Raw genomic sequence first — 15,567 nt, 5'->3', positions numbered from 1 at the left:
CGGCAAGCCAACGATTGAAAAAACTACTCAAATCTCTTGCCACTTCGGTATGGGTTTGTCTTTCACCTTTTCGCCAATTTCTGAAACGTTGCCGATAAGCTTCTGGAACGAGTTCATAACATTTTAAGACTGCCTGTTTTACGCTGTTATATTTCTTTCTCTCGGCAGGTGCCAAAGCCACAAACGCCTCCTGCGCGCGACCCACTAATACAGTTTGCAAAAGTACTGTTTTGTCCTCATCATCCCAATCACGATCAGTGGCTATGTTTTCGAATAACGAAAAAAATATATCCGGTTCCCGTTCGTTAAATTTTGGCAGGAACCTTATCATACTAGCTAGATCTGACTTACCGGTAGAATTTCGATCTATTCTCCCCTCAGAAAATAGTCTCAGTCTCGTTCTTTCTACCTCTCGTTCCTGTTCTTCACTTCTAAGTTTTTCTAATTCTAACAAACGGTCTTTCTCTTTTTCGTGCACTTCCAAACGTTTTTGCTCATTTTCCTGCTCTAAACGCTTCTCCAGCATCTCCTGCTCCTTAGTCAATTTAAATTGCTCAAATTCCAATCGCTTTTGCTCCAACTCTAACTTCTTTTTCTCCAATTCTATATCCATCTCTATCCTCAACAGTTGTTTTTGTTGTTCAAAGGTTAAATCGCTGGACTTAAGCTGCATTTTAGGCCTAACGCTAGACTCAGGAATATCAGCCATCTCGTTTATTTGCATTTCTGGACTAGGACTGATTGGGGTTACATCAGGCAAAACCTGCTTCTCCTTTAAGAACTCGCGAATAAAACCCACACATTCCTTCTTCTTAGCAGATTTAAGTACGGCCGGTAACTCGATCGCGTAATACTCGGCCACCTTCAACAATTGTTCCCTAGTTAACCCCACCAACAAACGCTCCGACGGAGCTGCGAAAAACTCCTCCAACATGACCATTAATACTCTTTCCAATCCACAACTAATCCAGCCAAACCGGTTATAAAGTCGATACAGTTCAGGTAACCAGACAGACTAATGCTGGAGCATCCCCCTAACATTTTACCCCCCTTCTATTCTAACCTATCTTCACACCAAAGTCCAAGAACAAGGATCATTTACTCACCCATACCGCTGGAGTCGTACTGTCCCGACAAAGTCACTCCAGCCGGTGCTCCACGGCGGTGCCCTCGTTCAGACCTCAGTGACAGTAAGCTAGACCCACAACGCCGAGGCGCACTAATTGGGGACAAACTTAGCTCCACAAAATTTCCCGTCCAGCCACCCAAACTGCTACCGAACCTTACCGAACGGCTGAAAGAAAGAAAAAAAAAAAACGCCCCTTAACTCAACTCTCCCTCCTACACACACACACAAAATCAGCGCGGCTCTCCCAAAACAATCCGCGAGTTGATAGTAAACTCAACTTCCTTCACTCATTCATAAATCGCCTACATTACATAACGCAACACTACACACGCTAGTAGCCCACTACTAGGAATTAAAGCAGAATAACGTTACGTTACTTATCAAACTTACGAGACTAATCGGACGAGCCCCCATATGTTACGACCACTTGGCTCATACAGTGATCGCAACATGAAAGGGGAGACCACACTGATCGCAACATTTAACAGAGAGTGTTTATTTAACAAAATAGAAATGTATCAGTAAATGTAATGGTTAACCAAAAGTGTAGTGTTCATCAGTAGAATGAAACGGGTGAGGAGAGGAGGTGAGGACGACGAGCGAGGCGGCCACCAGCCGCACAGACCGACGGCTCGAAGAGGAAAAGGAGAGCGGCGAGCTCCTGGAAGGCCTCTTTTAACAGGTCATCAATTAACCTTCACGGCCAGCCTACAGCTCCACCTGTTGGACTAAGACAGACAGACAGACGGCAACCATAAAACACAGACAACAACAAGCTGCCCAGCAGCACGGCAAAGCCGGTCATGACAAGAGTCAAACTGCGGAGGAGAGTCAAACCGCGGCGGAGGAGAGTCAAACCGCGGCGGAGGAGAGTCAAACCGCGGCGGCGGAGAGTCAAACCGCGGCGGCGGAGAGTCAAACCGCGGCGGAGGAGAGTCAAACCGCGGCAGAGGAGAGTCAAACCGCGGAGGAGAGTCAAACCGCGGCGGCGGAGAGTCAAACCGCGGCGGCGGAGAGTCAAACCGCGGCGGAGGAGAGTCAAACCGCGGAGGAGAGTCAAACCGCGGCGGCGGAGAGTCAAACCGCGGAGGCGGAGAGTCAAACCGCTGAGGAGAGTCAAACCGTGACTCTCAAGGAGTCTGAGACAGTATTTGTTCTTGACCTTGTTCCTCTGTCTTCCCAACTCTCTCCAACCTCTCTCTTTCCTACTTCCTCTTCTATTTTTACAACTATTCTTCCTTCAGTTTCTTCGCCACCTCCACTGTCTTTGCGACAAATGAAAAGGACAAACACCTCTACCTCTTCACACTATTCTGCCTCTGTCTCTCATCCATCTGCCTCTTCCATTCCCACGTCTTCCCTGAGTCCGGAGGGGCCACGTGTGAAGAACAGAAGAAAAGGTAACTTTTTGCATAGTACATACTTACTCTACACCAGTGGTTCTCAACTCCAGTCCTCGGGACCTGTTGCTCTGCACATTTTGTATGTCTCTCTTATCTGACACACTCAGTTCAGTTCAGTTCATGGAGTCTCTCTTAACGAGCTGATGATCTGATTCGGGTGTGTTAAATAAGGGAGACATACAAAATGTGCAGAGCAGCGGGTCCCGAGGACTGGAGTTGATAACCACTGCTCTACACTGTTAATAAATTTGCTCCCAGTCACAGTTGACTTAATGTAAATTAGATTCATCGGCTTACCGAATCATTGGTAGCCAGTTCACAGTATCTAGTTATTTAGCTGTGGCCAATGTCCAAGGGCGGTGGTTAATGTCAATCCCTGACTTAAGCTAAGAGGACTTTGGGAAAACCAATCCTGTACTTTTTGCTTGATTGACATAAATTCAGGGACAAATTCACTTTGACATGAATGGAAAGGACTGCATATCGCCTCACATGTGAAATTATAAATATGGACTGATTCAGCTACAAAGCATGGCATTCATGGTTTAATAAGCTTTCCTTGTTTTTTCATTTTTTCAGGTTGCCGAAAATGTAGTAGGCAGAAGGTGTTCCTTTTTGATCGTATAACTGGGGAACGGATAAATGAGGTAAAATATGTTCTGTTAGGCTGCTTTCTTATCTCAATGACTGATTCTGACCTTTCAAGGATAATACAACAATATGTTATGCCCTATTCATTGATTGCTTAAACAGTTAGAATACTTATTACTTGTGTTTGTGTGTGTAGGGGAAAGCCGAATTGAGAGTCCACTGGTTGCCTTGCACTGTGTGGTAAGTTATGTTTTATTAATTATTTAATTCCATTGCAATGCAAATTAGTCCATTCCATGACTAATACAATGTAGGCAAAGTTCAACTGGTTTCTTGCAAGCAGCATGGATGTTCATGTCAGTGTTGTCTGTGGCAAGAGAAAACTCCCTGGTCCTGTAGTTGATCCCGTCAGTGTGGGATCGATTGTCAGTACTCAGAAGCAAATAGCGATGTGGTAGAGGCATTTGGAAGAGCTAGATCCATCAGGTAGGCCCTTGTAACCTTTAGGACATGCATTCCGATGATGAAAAATGATGGAATAGTCTTCCGTGCATTCCAAATTCAGACACACTCTCTCAGTCCAGACTAAAGCTGCTTTGAAACAATATGTATTGTGAAAAGCGCTATACAAATAAATTTGAATTGAATTGAAATTTGAATTAAAGACAAATATCTCTGGATTGTCTTTAGTCTGGACTGAGAGAGTGTGTCCTAATTTGGAATGCTCGGAAGACTATTCCATCATTTTAAAGACAAATGGGAGAATGATCTACCTCCTTGTCTTCATTTAGAATATTCTATTTGTAATATCCTGGAATTTTGTGATTAACACAATGGATTATAGGTAATGAGGAGCTGCACCATTCAGTGCTTTCTGAGTAATTAATAGAATTCTAAAATTAGCTGACAGACAGACAATTTATGGACAATAAAATGGTCCTGATGTGATCATATTTTCTGTTTCTAGTAAGTACTCTAGCGGCTAGCTCTAGCTCTGAACTAGCTTATTTATTGAGCCTGCAGGACATCCACTCGGTAATGCATTACTAAAGTAGCAGGGATTCATGCACACATAAGGTAATTTTTCAGCATTTGAAACTCTTATGTGCCAAAAGTTAGTTTTTCTAAGATGGAGAATCCTGTTGTATGTGCTGGAAATGTTATTTTCAAAGGAACATAAGAACATCAAACATAAGATCTGTGTTCTAAACTGTTGTAGATGACATAACATCATCCCACTAATGACAACTTAATCCCTCAGTTTATCAGAAACATTTTGAAATCAGTAAATTTGGAAATACATGGCTTTCAATGTACAGAAACTAAATGGAAAATTGTGTAACTAGAGCTGCCAGACAATTGTAGTTTAGGAAAAAGTACCATATTTTCCTGTGAGATGCAATGTTGTATAAAAAAGTGCTAAATGAAAATACACCAATTAAGTCCAAGTACCTCAAATTTGTTATTAAGTAAATTGAGTACATGTACTCAGTTACATTACACCACTGGGCTTAACCAGAGTTAATGCTACTTTAACAAGCATCAATACATTTCAAGAAACTCTCTAAATTTAACCCAACAGTGATTATTATTTTTTTTTTTCTCTGTGTTCTAATGAAATGTTGTGCACTTATGATATTTTACAGTGGCAAAACCTGGGATGACACATGGGAGCCTGCCAGTGAATTCCTACATGTCATGCCTAAGTCCCCAGATCCCAACCAGCTTTCAGCATGACAGCCTAGTCACCTGTACTCTCACTTGGAAGTTTATTTTTGAGTTTTTTTTTTCTTTCTTTTTTTCTTGCTTTTGTTCATTAAAGTTTATTTTCTTAATGGTGTTAAAAAAAAAAAAAAAAACTTTAGCATTTTTCATTAAATGAAAGCTTTAGCGTAAGTTCTGCCGGGAAGACTAAATTGTTACGTCACTTATTACCTTCTCATCTATCCAATCGTGTTCTAAACCTTGTAGTAAAAAAAATCTGTACTTACACATGTCTGAGTTCACAGATGCTGACGCCTACATTCACCTCCATCCTCCCCACCACCACCAGGATGGTCTCTCCCCATACCTCACAGGGGGTCGGCTGCGCCCCTGCCTTCGTCTTCAGGCAGGAAATGCAGAGGATTGCGAGCTACGCATGGGGCCAATGCCAAAGAACTTTATATCTCAATACTTGGTTGCTGGGCTGTTAATAAATGCATACTTGTTACGTTATTTTGCCTCCCGAGTCTTTCTGGTAGAACTGCACAATGTGTTCTTCAAAGGGAAGAAAATAATGTATTTTCTGGTGGCTCCTGGTTTGTTTGTTTTTTAATAAAGAAAAGAAAAATTAAAGTCTTTAAATAGTTTGGCATATCAATACATTTTGGGAAATTAGTACAAAGTGTGTGCAATCATCTTTAAATGTTACAGACGCATTTTATTTGATTAAGAGATTAACTTACATCTGTTTAAAACTAAATACTGCATACTAGAATAACTAGTAGGCTACTTTTTGTAATTATATCCATGTAGGGTTACATCCTATCTTCAGTCGGAAGAGCCTGTTTTTTTAATTATTTATTGCAGAACTTATACATACATGATCAGGGAAATTAAGCGTTGTTGTATTTCTTTCAGTGAAAAATAACAACAACAACAAAATAAATAAAGATCCTGGACTTGCGTACATCAAAAGTCGGAAGAGCCTGTAAATACCATATATGGACAAGTGTGATGAGGCTTTGACGTTTCCATGGCGCCAGAAGGACAAACTGAGGTTGGACTAACGTTTAGGTCGGAATAAAAAGCGCTCCATATCGCAAACTATATGTTTTGCTGTCGTTATGACGTCAGTAATACTGTCAGTTATCAATGAGGTATTTCTATATTGAAAGAAATTACACGTTTACCGAGATCCTAACCCTAACCCTATTGTGTAACTACACACTTCAATGAACTACAATTTACTTACCCGTCCTATCGACACAGTAATAGAGGCTTATGGGTAATGTAGTTTAAAAACGTCTAGTAATATAATTAAATAAATACAATCTTTAATGAACAAAGGGACATCCAAATATGTTCATTATACAAACCTCTTTGGCATATTTGAGAGCCAGACTGAAATTTGGTATTTTACTGTGGGCACTATTTAAAATGTTTTTATAACACCTTTCCATGTATGCCAGACATCTCTGTCCAACATTATGTATTAAACATAACCTAAATAATTGTCCTACCAATTTTAACCTTGATACGCTTATCAGACTTTGCATTTGCAGACTTTGCAGAATGTGCATTTGTATGCTCTTCCAGGGGTGCTACGGGACCCCTGGGGGAGGAAGGGCAGTACAACCTACACAGATGTACTCTCTTCATCATGGACAACAAACTGTATTGAGGCACATTTATATCTGAACTTTTTTTTTCTTTCCCCCCTTTTCTATATTTACATCATGCTTGTGTTAGGTTTTGATTATATTGCAAGACTCTGAACCTGGAATACAAAAATACAGTAATATTTTACAAACGTTGTAAAATACACTTTTTCTGAATTGCTAAAACACTAAACCCCCCAAATTCTCAATAGCCTAATCTAATTTGTCGAACTGTACATAATACAAGTCAGTTCAGAGTGCCAAAATTGACTCAAAATGTTGCACAGAATGTTGATACCAACAATGAATGGAAACAATATAAGAGGGAGAGGAGGAAGAGTATGTGTGTAAGAGATGGTGAACAAGGAGGACGAGGAAGAGCAAGTGTGGAGAATGTTGTCGAGGCTGGATCAGCTTTAGGGCTTTTCCCTTTGCCTGCAGAGATGATATTGTCTGTGATGTGAATAAAGTCCTCAGTCTGAACCCAACATGAAGACGTGATGCTGAAGCAGAATCAATCTCTCTCACTCACCTTGATTCTGCAGTTGCACATCTCTTCTGAGTGACTATAATGCTTTTCATTTAGAGTTTTTTACTGTAACCTTTTTGTCTTTTACAGTTGGGTGACTATATTTTCACAGTATGCAAGTGCTGAATATACAGACATTCAATACTATACAATATTCAGTACGATACTATACTTGCAGTGCATACAGTATACAAGTTATTCACCTTATGTAAGTTGTAATTACTATACTTTTGCTATGTAATTGCAAAATTTGTTTACTTAGTTACGATACACTTTTTTTTCGGTAACTGCGTGCTTTGGATTCTGTGTTCTTCATTTTTTGATGTACTGTAGTGTCTAACGAATGATCGGTAGTGTTTATAATATTGACTCACTGTGTGTATGATTGAGACTGAGCATTGTTTAATTTATGGTTTTGAGGCAATTGTTTGATTTTGCAGAAGAGTCAGAGTACCCTAGAGTTCAACAAAAGTACCCCACACAGTACAGTACTTTAATTAATGCAATTTATTTCCACCACTGACTGGTTGTAGAGGCATGCATGCACACATTTCTATGTATGTGAAAGAAGAGGTAATACTTTGGTTATATTGGTAACACTTTACAATAAGGTTCGTTAGTTAACATTAGTTAATGCACTGTGAACTAACATGAACTAACAATGAACAGCTGTATTTTTATTAACTAACATTAACAAAGATGAACAAATACAGTAACAAATGGATTGCTCATGGTTAGTTCATGTTAGTTAATACATTAACTAATGTTAACTAATGAACCTTATTGTAAAGTGTTACCATTATATTTATATGGTGATAAAAAGCAGATGTTATTACATGCTTTATATTCATAGTAAAGGTCATTGTCCAGAAGTATGAAAGGTGCTACACTCTTGTTGATTACAGTCCATCATCAGATATTTCGTAGTCACTGTCGTACTCATCAGCTGAATCACTGCACAAGAAGTTGATGTCCTCTGCTCCAGACAAAACTTGCAGGTAAAAGTCTCTTGCTTGCGCCTTCATTTCTTTGATTTGATGCCGCTTTCTGAGGATGATGCTCTGCAGACCTTTCAAACCCTCTTCACTTAGGCCACATTGCGAATCTTAAAAGAGGAAAACAAGAATATAAGACCAGCCTTAGAAACTTTATAAACAGTCATCATTGTTGTGTATATTTATTAGGGCTGCCCCCTAATAGTAATCTTTGGTCGGGGCAACCCTATGTTTATGTAATTTATTACAAATACATACTTTTCATTGTCTCACTGGAAAACAAGCAGGACATCTCTCTGAGGGTATCGGAACGTGTTGAAAGAGATTTCCAATGGTTGTCCATCTCTGCAACAAGAATCTTCTGCTCCTCCTCAAGTCTCCTTACTGACATGATGATGTCAAACGCCCTTCTCTTTGTCCTTAGATCGTATTAAACATCAACCTTAAAATAAACTCTGAAATTGTATGGGGTTACAGAATGAGATTTAAAGCATTGCGGGTTATGTGTCATTATGTATCAGATTTGTCAGAAGCAGTCAACAGACTAGTGTACATACCACTGTGTGGAAGCTGCCATGGCCAGGCGGTCTCACCAGACAGAATGGTTTCCAGGCAAAGAGTTTCTGTGATTGGAACCATTCTGTTGTATTTCTCCACAACAGATGTAAGATGTCCCTTCTCCTCCCTGATCTTGCGGCGGATTCTGGCACGACCTTTGTTGCCATCGGCATCTTTATAGAGACGCTGGGAACGTCTCTTGATACTGGCTACCAGCACCTCAATTCTGCTGGCCAAGGCATCAGCATCATTTGTAGTTGTTGTTGTTGATGCTGAGAATAAATAGGTGTGGTTTGCACTTTACAATACCAGTAACAATTACAATTATTTGTGACTAAATGTATTACAAGTAATAATTTCCTCACCTTCAGCCCAATCCTTTACATCATTCACCCAGTCTTCCAATTGGCTCGCTGTCACTGTCAGTTGGGCTTTCATGGACTCTAGGTTTTGTAACTGGCTTTGCAGAGATTTAGTGGTCTACAATAACAAACAATAGTAAGAAACAAGAACCAAATGTTCAATGCACAGTTTCATACCTTGCTAACATGCAGTACTGAACATCTAAAATTAATTCTACTGATGTCATTACCTTTTGATATCGGCGGGTCAGTGAGATAGCCAAATTGTCGAACTTTTGCTGATTCCAGCGCATGGCCATGAGAGTCAGCATGTCTGTGCGTCCTGCAAACACAGAAAATATGATGTTACCATATCCCCCTACTTATTATGTAAGGATGTAACTAGTGCAGTATGTGGTCATCTTACCTGCTTTTGACATATGCTTAGTGGTTACTGCAATCCTAGAGAGGAAGGCATTGCACTGTTCCACCTCCTCCCCTAGAGTTAAACCAGCACCGTCCTGATAAGCCCCACTCCATTTCACCTGGTTAAGAATAAAATGAAAATGTCCATGAACAAGACACCTAACCCCAGCTGCTCCCGACAAGCTGGATGGCGCCTTGCATGGCTGACACCGCCGTCAGTGTATGAATGAGTGTATGAATGGGTGAATGTGAGGCAATATGTAAAGCACTTTGGTGGCCATGGGTCTGTTAAAACGCTATATAAATGCAGTCCGTTTACCATTTATCACATAGCAACATTTCCTTACCTCGCATTTAAAATCATGGGCTTTGGCATGAAATACCGAAAGAAATGGCTTCATGTTAAGAAGATGCTGGAGCTCTGGACAGCTTTTTGCAACTCTTTGGAGGTAAGGCCAATATTTGCAGGTCACATCCATACAAAAAAAAGTGATTTGCCTACTGGCCAGCTTTTCTTGCAGGTACAGGGGATAGGCAAAATTTCCCCCCCTATACATGTTTAAGGCAGAGAGCAGGACTCCGTGCCGACACACCGCAAGCTCCAATCCCTCCTCGTCAACCTTGCTGGCAGATCTTTGGGAGGTCTCTCTGGCTGCTGACCACTCCCCTCCACAAACACCTCTTCCACTGACCTACAATATGGAAAATGGTTGATGAAAATAAGACTCTCCTAAACAAACTCTTCAGAAAGAGGTTATTATAGTGCTGTAGTCTAATTATCATCTAGAATTATACATGTTTGGTTGTGTTGTGAATGTGGTCCACAAATCTTTTCACGTCTTCGTCCTTGGCTATGAAGACGCCTTCAAAGATGGCCTGTTCCTCAGATCTAAAAAACAACAAAAAACAACAATTGATGATTGACCACAATTTATGATAACTTAGAATCTGAGATTACTTGGTTCACAGCTATGTTTTCTTATTAATACAAACACTGTGATACAGTTTGGTGTACCTAGCAGCATTCTTGAAACAGTAATGCTTGCGGTTTCCATCAACTGAAACTGCAAGCATATCTGGGGTGCATGCAGGACAGTTGAAGGGCTCTTCCTTGCATATATTGTCCACCTCAAATCGCACAGCCTCCCACTCAAAAAAACTTTTCTGAAAACTGTCTGCTGAGATCTTGCCAGTCTATTAAAAGCAAGGAAACCAACAGCTATTAATGTACAACAAATACATAAGCATCAAACAGCTTATCAACCCACAACTCAAAGATATCAACAACACTGCAGGATAGATAAATTCAATACTCACACGACCAAAGCGGACAGTTCGCTGATTCAGCATTCTTAGAAATGCTTGGCAGGACCGTCCTGGTGCCGCCATCTTCATTTCTTCAAATGAAAAAAAGACATCTGTGGCATAAACTGTGGCAAATTGAAGGGTTGCAGGCCAGTAGTCACTTCGGTTTAGGTCAGCGACTCCAGCAGTCCAAGTGGCTTGGCATGCCTCACAAATTAACTCTGGCATGCTTAGATCATGTCGTCCTGGAAATATAAAAAACACATCCATTGTAATGTAAACCATAGCTGATTAATCAGGGTTTGGGTTCTTTGTACAATTTATACATTACTTTGTATACTTCATATATATATTTTTAAGTTTTATATCTATGTCAAACGTGTAGGGAGTCGCGTATGGATAGATATTTATTTTTAAGATGCTTCTCAAACAGGACAAAATAAAGTTCTTCACATTCTTACCATTCATTGTGACCACAGCAACAATCTTTCCTGGACTAACCCTCAATGACTCTGGTGAACAACCACAGATTTTGTCAGGCATCTCTACAGGTACAAACCGGACTGAAAACACAGAATATCCACATACATTCAAGATAAAGCAATAAGAGACAAAAAGGCATAATTTAAATAGTAAAGCTTATGAGCTTAACTATTCTAAGAATGATATATATGTTGTACACACAAACCAGAACTTACCACAGTGGGAAAGAGCCTTATCCACCACGTAAGTTGTTGGAGGCAATGGCTGGAAGAATCCAGCAGTCATGGCATCTCTGTTGTGGAGGACATGTCTGGTGTGCATGCTGACGTCACAATCAGCACAGAGGAAGGGACGTGGTCGACAGTCACAACACCGGACAGCAGCAGGATTTCTCCCACACTGTTGGCAGATGCGTGTTGCCACAGTGTTCACCAGACGGGGTCTCTCTGCCCTCTCTGACCTCTCTGAAAAGAGACTTTGCCGTGTGCTCCAGTTCGAGGAAGCCAGAAGTTTTGGGGTTTCAAGAGGTGATGCCTCATCACCTGAGGATTCGCTTAGTGAGTGCTGGAGATCTTGTAGAAAACACTCTGTAAATGGTAAGGAATATTAAAAAACAATAATTTCCTTCTATGTACATATATATTTTTACAATATTAAAGTGTACTTCATTATTTGTCTGCGAAAGGATCAGTATTCTAGCAAATTTTAAAATAGAAACATTTATTTACATTTTAACCCACTGTCATATATATATATATACACACACACACACACACACACACACACACACACACACACACACACACACACACACACACACACACACAGATACAAGGGCTAATGGAAACACAATGAAGTACACACCAACAGTCTCTGGAGTAAAGGCCACTTCACAGTTAGTGTCAGGAGCAATGAAGGGAGGATCAGTCTTCCGAATGTGATCAGCTGTTGAGGATAAAAACAACACAAATCAGCATTTATAACATTCAAATTTCCAACTTGTCCCAAGGCCTGGTTACCAGCCTAAATTGGTGCAAGGTCACTGTTTAACATATAGCTAGAGAGAAATACTAGTACACTTTTTATTTCCCAAACCCTAACAGAGACAGTCCAATTACTATCGGTTATCTGCATACAAGGTGTCACTAGATGATGACAACAAATAGGAATGCTTATATAGAAGGAAGCTGGCTGGCCATTGACAACACACTCTGAAGAACAAACTGTTTCAAACACAGCCTTGCCAAGACCAACAACTTGCAAGAGATTTAGTGCAAGCTAGCTCATTTGACATCATAACCATATTGACAAGATTTTCTGACAATGAAAAATAACCACAATAAAACTAATTTTTATGCGCTAACTTGCTAGTTTATACTGCTTTACACAACTATGTTATATTAGCCTTAATCTGTCTCTTTTCACTTAATCCAAGACTAGTGACATATTTAATAAATCTACTTTTTATGTAAAAAAATCAAATGATTGGTTCTGGTTTGATTGTTTTCCTGACATATCAAGCTATACATATATTCCTTGATTTTATACACTCATACAGTAAGTGCCTAAACAATGTAAATCTTCAAAATATCTTGAATGAAAAACAATACTGACCCTTATTTGACTGATTCCTGCTTGATCTTGGCCTCGCATAGACAATATTTCCAGTAATGTCTCTTTTTCTCCATTCCACCCTCGGCTCAGGCGTCTTCACTGGTGCTGCTGCCTCCTCTTCTTGCAGCTCACCAAGGAGGTCATCAAGACTTTGGAGCTCATCCTTCAGTTCTTGGTCATCAACCAGGTTACCCAAGATCATGAGGTGTTCTTGGATTTCTGAATCACTCTTGGACATTGTGATGGACAGAAACACAAACAGACAGAAAGACTCACAACGAAGAGATGGACAGATAAAACAAATATAGATGTAAACAGAGAGAGAGAGAGAGAGAGAGAGAGAGAGAGAGAGAGAGATAGCGACAGAGAGACTGATGAGTACAGGTTAACAAGACGGACGTGGCTCTTAAAAGTGCCTTTGATTGTGTGTGTGTGTATGTATATGTGGTGTGCGGTTAGAATAAAATGAAATTGAAGCTGCCAAATTTGAAGGACCTAAAGGAAAAAACAACAACAGATAAAAAACAACAACAGATTTGAACATTTTACACCAGTATTCTCTTCATCTGTGTTGCCAGAATGGGCTAGAGTGTATTGATTTTGTACAGTTCAATAAACAAGAAGTTAATATTGTTAATTACATTTTAGACCAAAAAAATTAATAATGTAAGTTTTGCTCTATTTCGCCAAAAAAAGCCAAAGCCACAGCAGAACTTTTAAATATATATACCCATATATATATATATATATATGAATCAGTCAATAAGTTATACTTATTACATTAATTATACACATTAATTGTTTTATTTCATATTAAAAACTTGTGATGAGCCACAAGGTTGTAGTTATGAATTAATCTGTATTGTTTATTATAGATTTATTTGGGTGTTTATTATATAATTTTGTGTGGATTTTAAACAATTACTGGGCTGTAAAACAAACCAATCTGGCAACACCGTTCTTCATCTGAACATTTATAATGTTGGATAATAATTGTGGGCCAATGTAATACTGGAAATCTTACATTCCCCTATAATTGTACCTTGCATGATTATATGCGACAAAAATTAAATTTCAGTATTTGATTAGCTAACTTTGCTAGGCTGCACATTTGGTGTAGCAAGCTAAATGTTTTAATAATGTCTTCATTATCATAGTTATCTTCAATATCATTTACCGTCATAAGAAAAAATTGCCACCTTACACGTCTAAAGGCTCTAAACACAACTTATTGTCCTGATTCAAAAGTTTTTGATGTGTACGTTTATGAATAGTATCCATCTCTATTAATTAACTCTTCTACTTACCGAGTGGAAAATCGCAATGGACCTTGGGATCGCCCCATACAGTGACGTCAGCGTTATTAATTAAGAGGATTTAATAAATATAAATAAATAAATAAATAAACTTTGATTAATTGAACACAATCGTAGCGTATTATATATATAAACATCAACAAACAACCTCCGATAAAAATATGTTATCCAGAATGCTCTAGTTAAAGCAGAGTCACTTAACGTTACCTATGGCAAGAAAACGCTTAAATGCTTACTTGAACGCGCCATGGAGTGTTGTTAAACTCACCTCTGAATGCCGTTATACCTGCGTTGTTAAACTCACCGCTGAATGCTGTTGCCTATGAACGCGCTAAACCTTTGCGCAGAGGGCACTTTGATATCAGATTGCGAGAGGTTTTAAACATCACAAACTAGTTGGAGGGCCAGATAAAGATAATCTGGGGGCTGCCATTTGACTAGCCCTGGCATAGATCATTTATTGTAGATTATTCCTTTTAATTTTGTATTTATTGTAGTCTCGACCCATTCATCGCAGACAACGGGCTGCGTTATGCTTACCCAAAACGTCAAATTTCAACGCCGCAGGCTCCAGTTCAGAGTTCTATAGAAGTCTATCGGACTACCCTGCACGTTGAAAATTGACGCTAAAGGTATACCCAGATCGTTGAAAAGTGACGCCAAGGGGTCCTGGCCAAGCGTCCATATGTGACGAGTTGGGAGTGAGAATGTGTTGGCCCAGCAAACACATTTGCGTTGTGGCAACATCTGTGGCACGTTGCATTTCTGCTATGGCAACATCGCTGTCTATGTGCTCACAACATTGTAACAACGTAGAATTGTAAGATGCGCCAGGGCTGTAGCAACGTTGCTGCGGGACATTCAGCAACTGAGAGACGACGTTCTGGCCATTTTTATTTTTTTATGCTAGGTATAGATATCCCCCATATAGCATGTTTTGTGGTTAATTTTTAATTAGTCATGTTAAAAAATTATATACTTTTAAAATATTGTTTATCCCTATTATTATTTATGGGCCTAACAGTAAATTCATTATAATCAACATCTGCAAGTGTACACTTTGAAGAGTAAAAATGACATTGAAGGTTACCTAATTCAACTTTATTAAAACTAGTGGTTGACCGATATATCGCCGAGGCCGATATATCTGCCGATATTTGGAATTTTTTAGATATCGGCATCGGTCGATAAATCTTTCCGTTTGGCCGATATATTTCAAAACAGTTTGTGACTGTGCATTAGCGCTTTTTTCCACTGACGCGAACAGAGCGAGCGTGAATGAACTGAATACACGAGCTCTGCTCCGCCCAGCACCATAAGACAAGCCACTCAGAAGTGAAGCTGACATCTGACAGACACAGTAAATGACCAATCAGCATTCGCTTTCTAACCTGATGCTACATTGTGTTATACACAAAAACACTCCGGCATGCAGCAAAGTCTATTCAGACAGTACCGTGATATGTCAGATCCGCAGCCCAGCGGTAGCTCCAGTGGGGGTCACAGATGTGATAT

At 39.7% G+C, this 15,567-nt stretch overlaps 2 protein-coding genes and 1 long non-coding RNA gene across 3 annotated transcripts; all 3 read right to left on the bottom strand.

Moving 5' to 3' along the window:
* Positions 1-8,519: 8,519 nt before the first annotated feature.
* LOC311295667 (uncharacterized protein) lies at positions 8,520-9,844 on the bottom strand (the record flags this gene model as incomplete). The annotated part of the gene is made up of 5 exons (XM_084417132.1): positions 9,682-9,844; positions 9,336-9,453; positions 9,160-9,251; positions 8,933-9,047; positions 8,520-8,839 (listed from the first exon to the last, which is right to left on the bottom strand). Exons 1-5 carry the CDS (start codon positions 9,811-9,813, stop codon positions 8,520-8,522), a joined length of 777 nt encoding a protein of 258 aa, XP_084273258.1. The 5' UTR covers positions 9,814-9,844.
* Positions 9,845-10,421: 577 nt separating this feature from the next.
* Positions 10,422-11,184, bottom strand: LOC311296313. The gene is made up of 3 exons (XR_014628563.1): positions 11,101-11,184; positions 10,652-10,884; positions 10,422-10,528 (listed from the first exon to the last, which is right to left on the bottom strand). It is a non-coding gene; the product is annotated as an uncharacterized lncRNA (long non-coding RNA).
* LOC311295666 (uncharacterized protein) lies at positions 11,185-13,246 on the bottom strand (the record flags this gene model as incomplete). The annotated part of the gene is made up of 4 exons (XM_084417131.1): positions 12,737-13,246; positions 11,987-12,067; positions 11,363-11,709; positions 11,185-11,202 (listed from the first exon to the last, which is right to left on the bottom strand). The coding sequence occupies exons 1-4, from the start codon at positions 12,972-12,974 to the stop codon at positions 11,185-11,187; spliced, it is 684 nt and encodes a 227-aa protein (XP_084273257.1). The 5' UTR covers positions 12,975-13,246.
* Between the last annotated feature and the right edge of the window lie 2,321 nt (positions 13,247-15,567).

The sequence above is a fragment of the Rutilus rutilus genome (genome assembly GCF_951802725.1).
Source record: "Rutilus rutilus genome assembly, chromosome: 8".
In the NCBI taxonomy this organism is placed as follows: domain Eukaryota; kingdom Metazoa; phylum Chordata; class Actinopteri; order Cypriniformes; family Leuciscidae; genus Rutilus; species Rutilus rutilus.
Note: the sequence above shows the minus strand (reverse complement) of the source record. Positions and strands in the feature narration are given on the sequence as shown.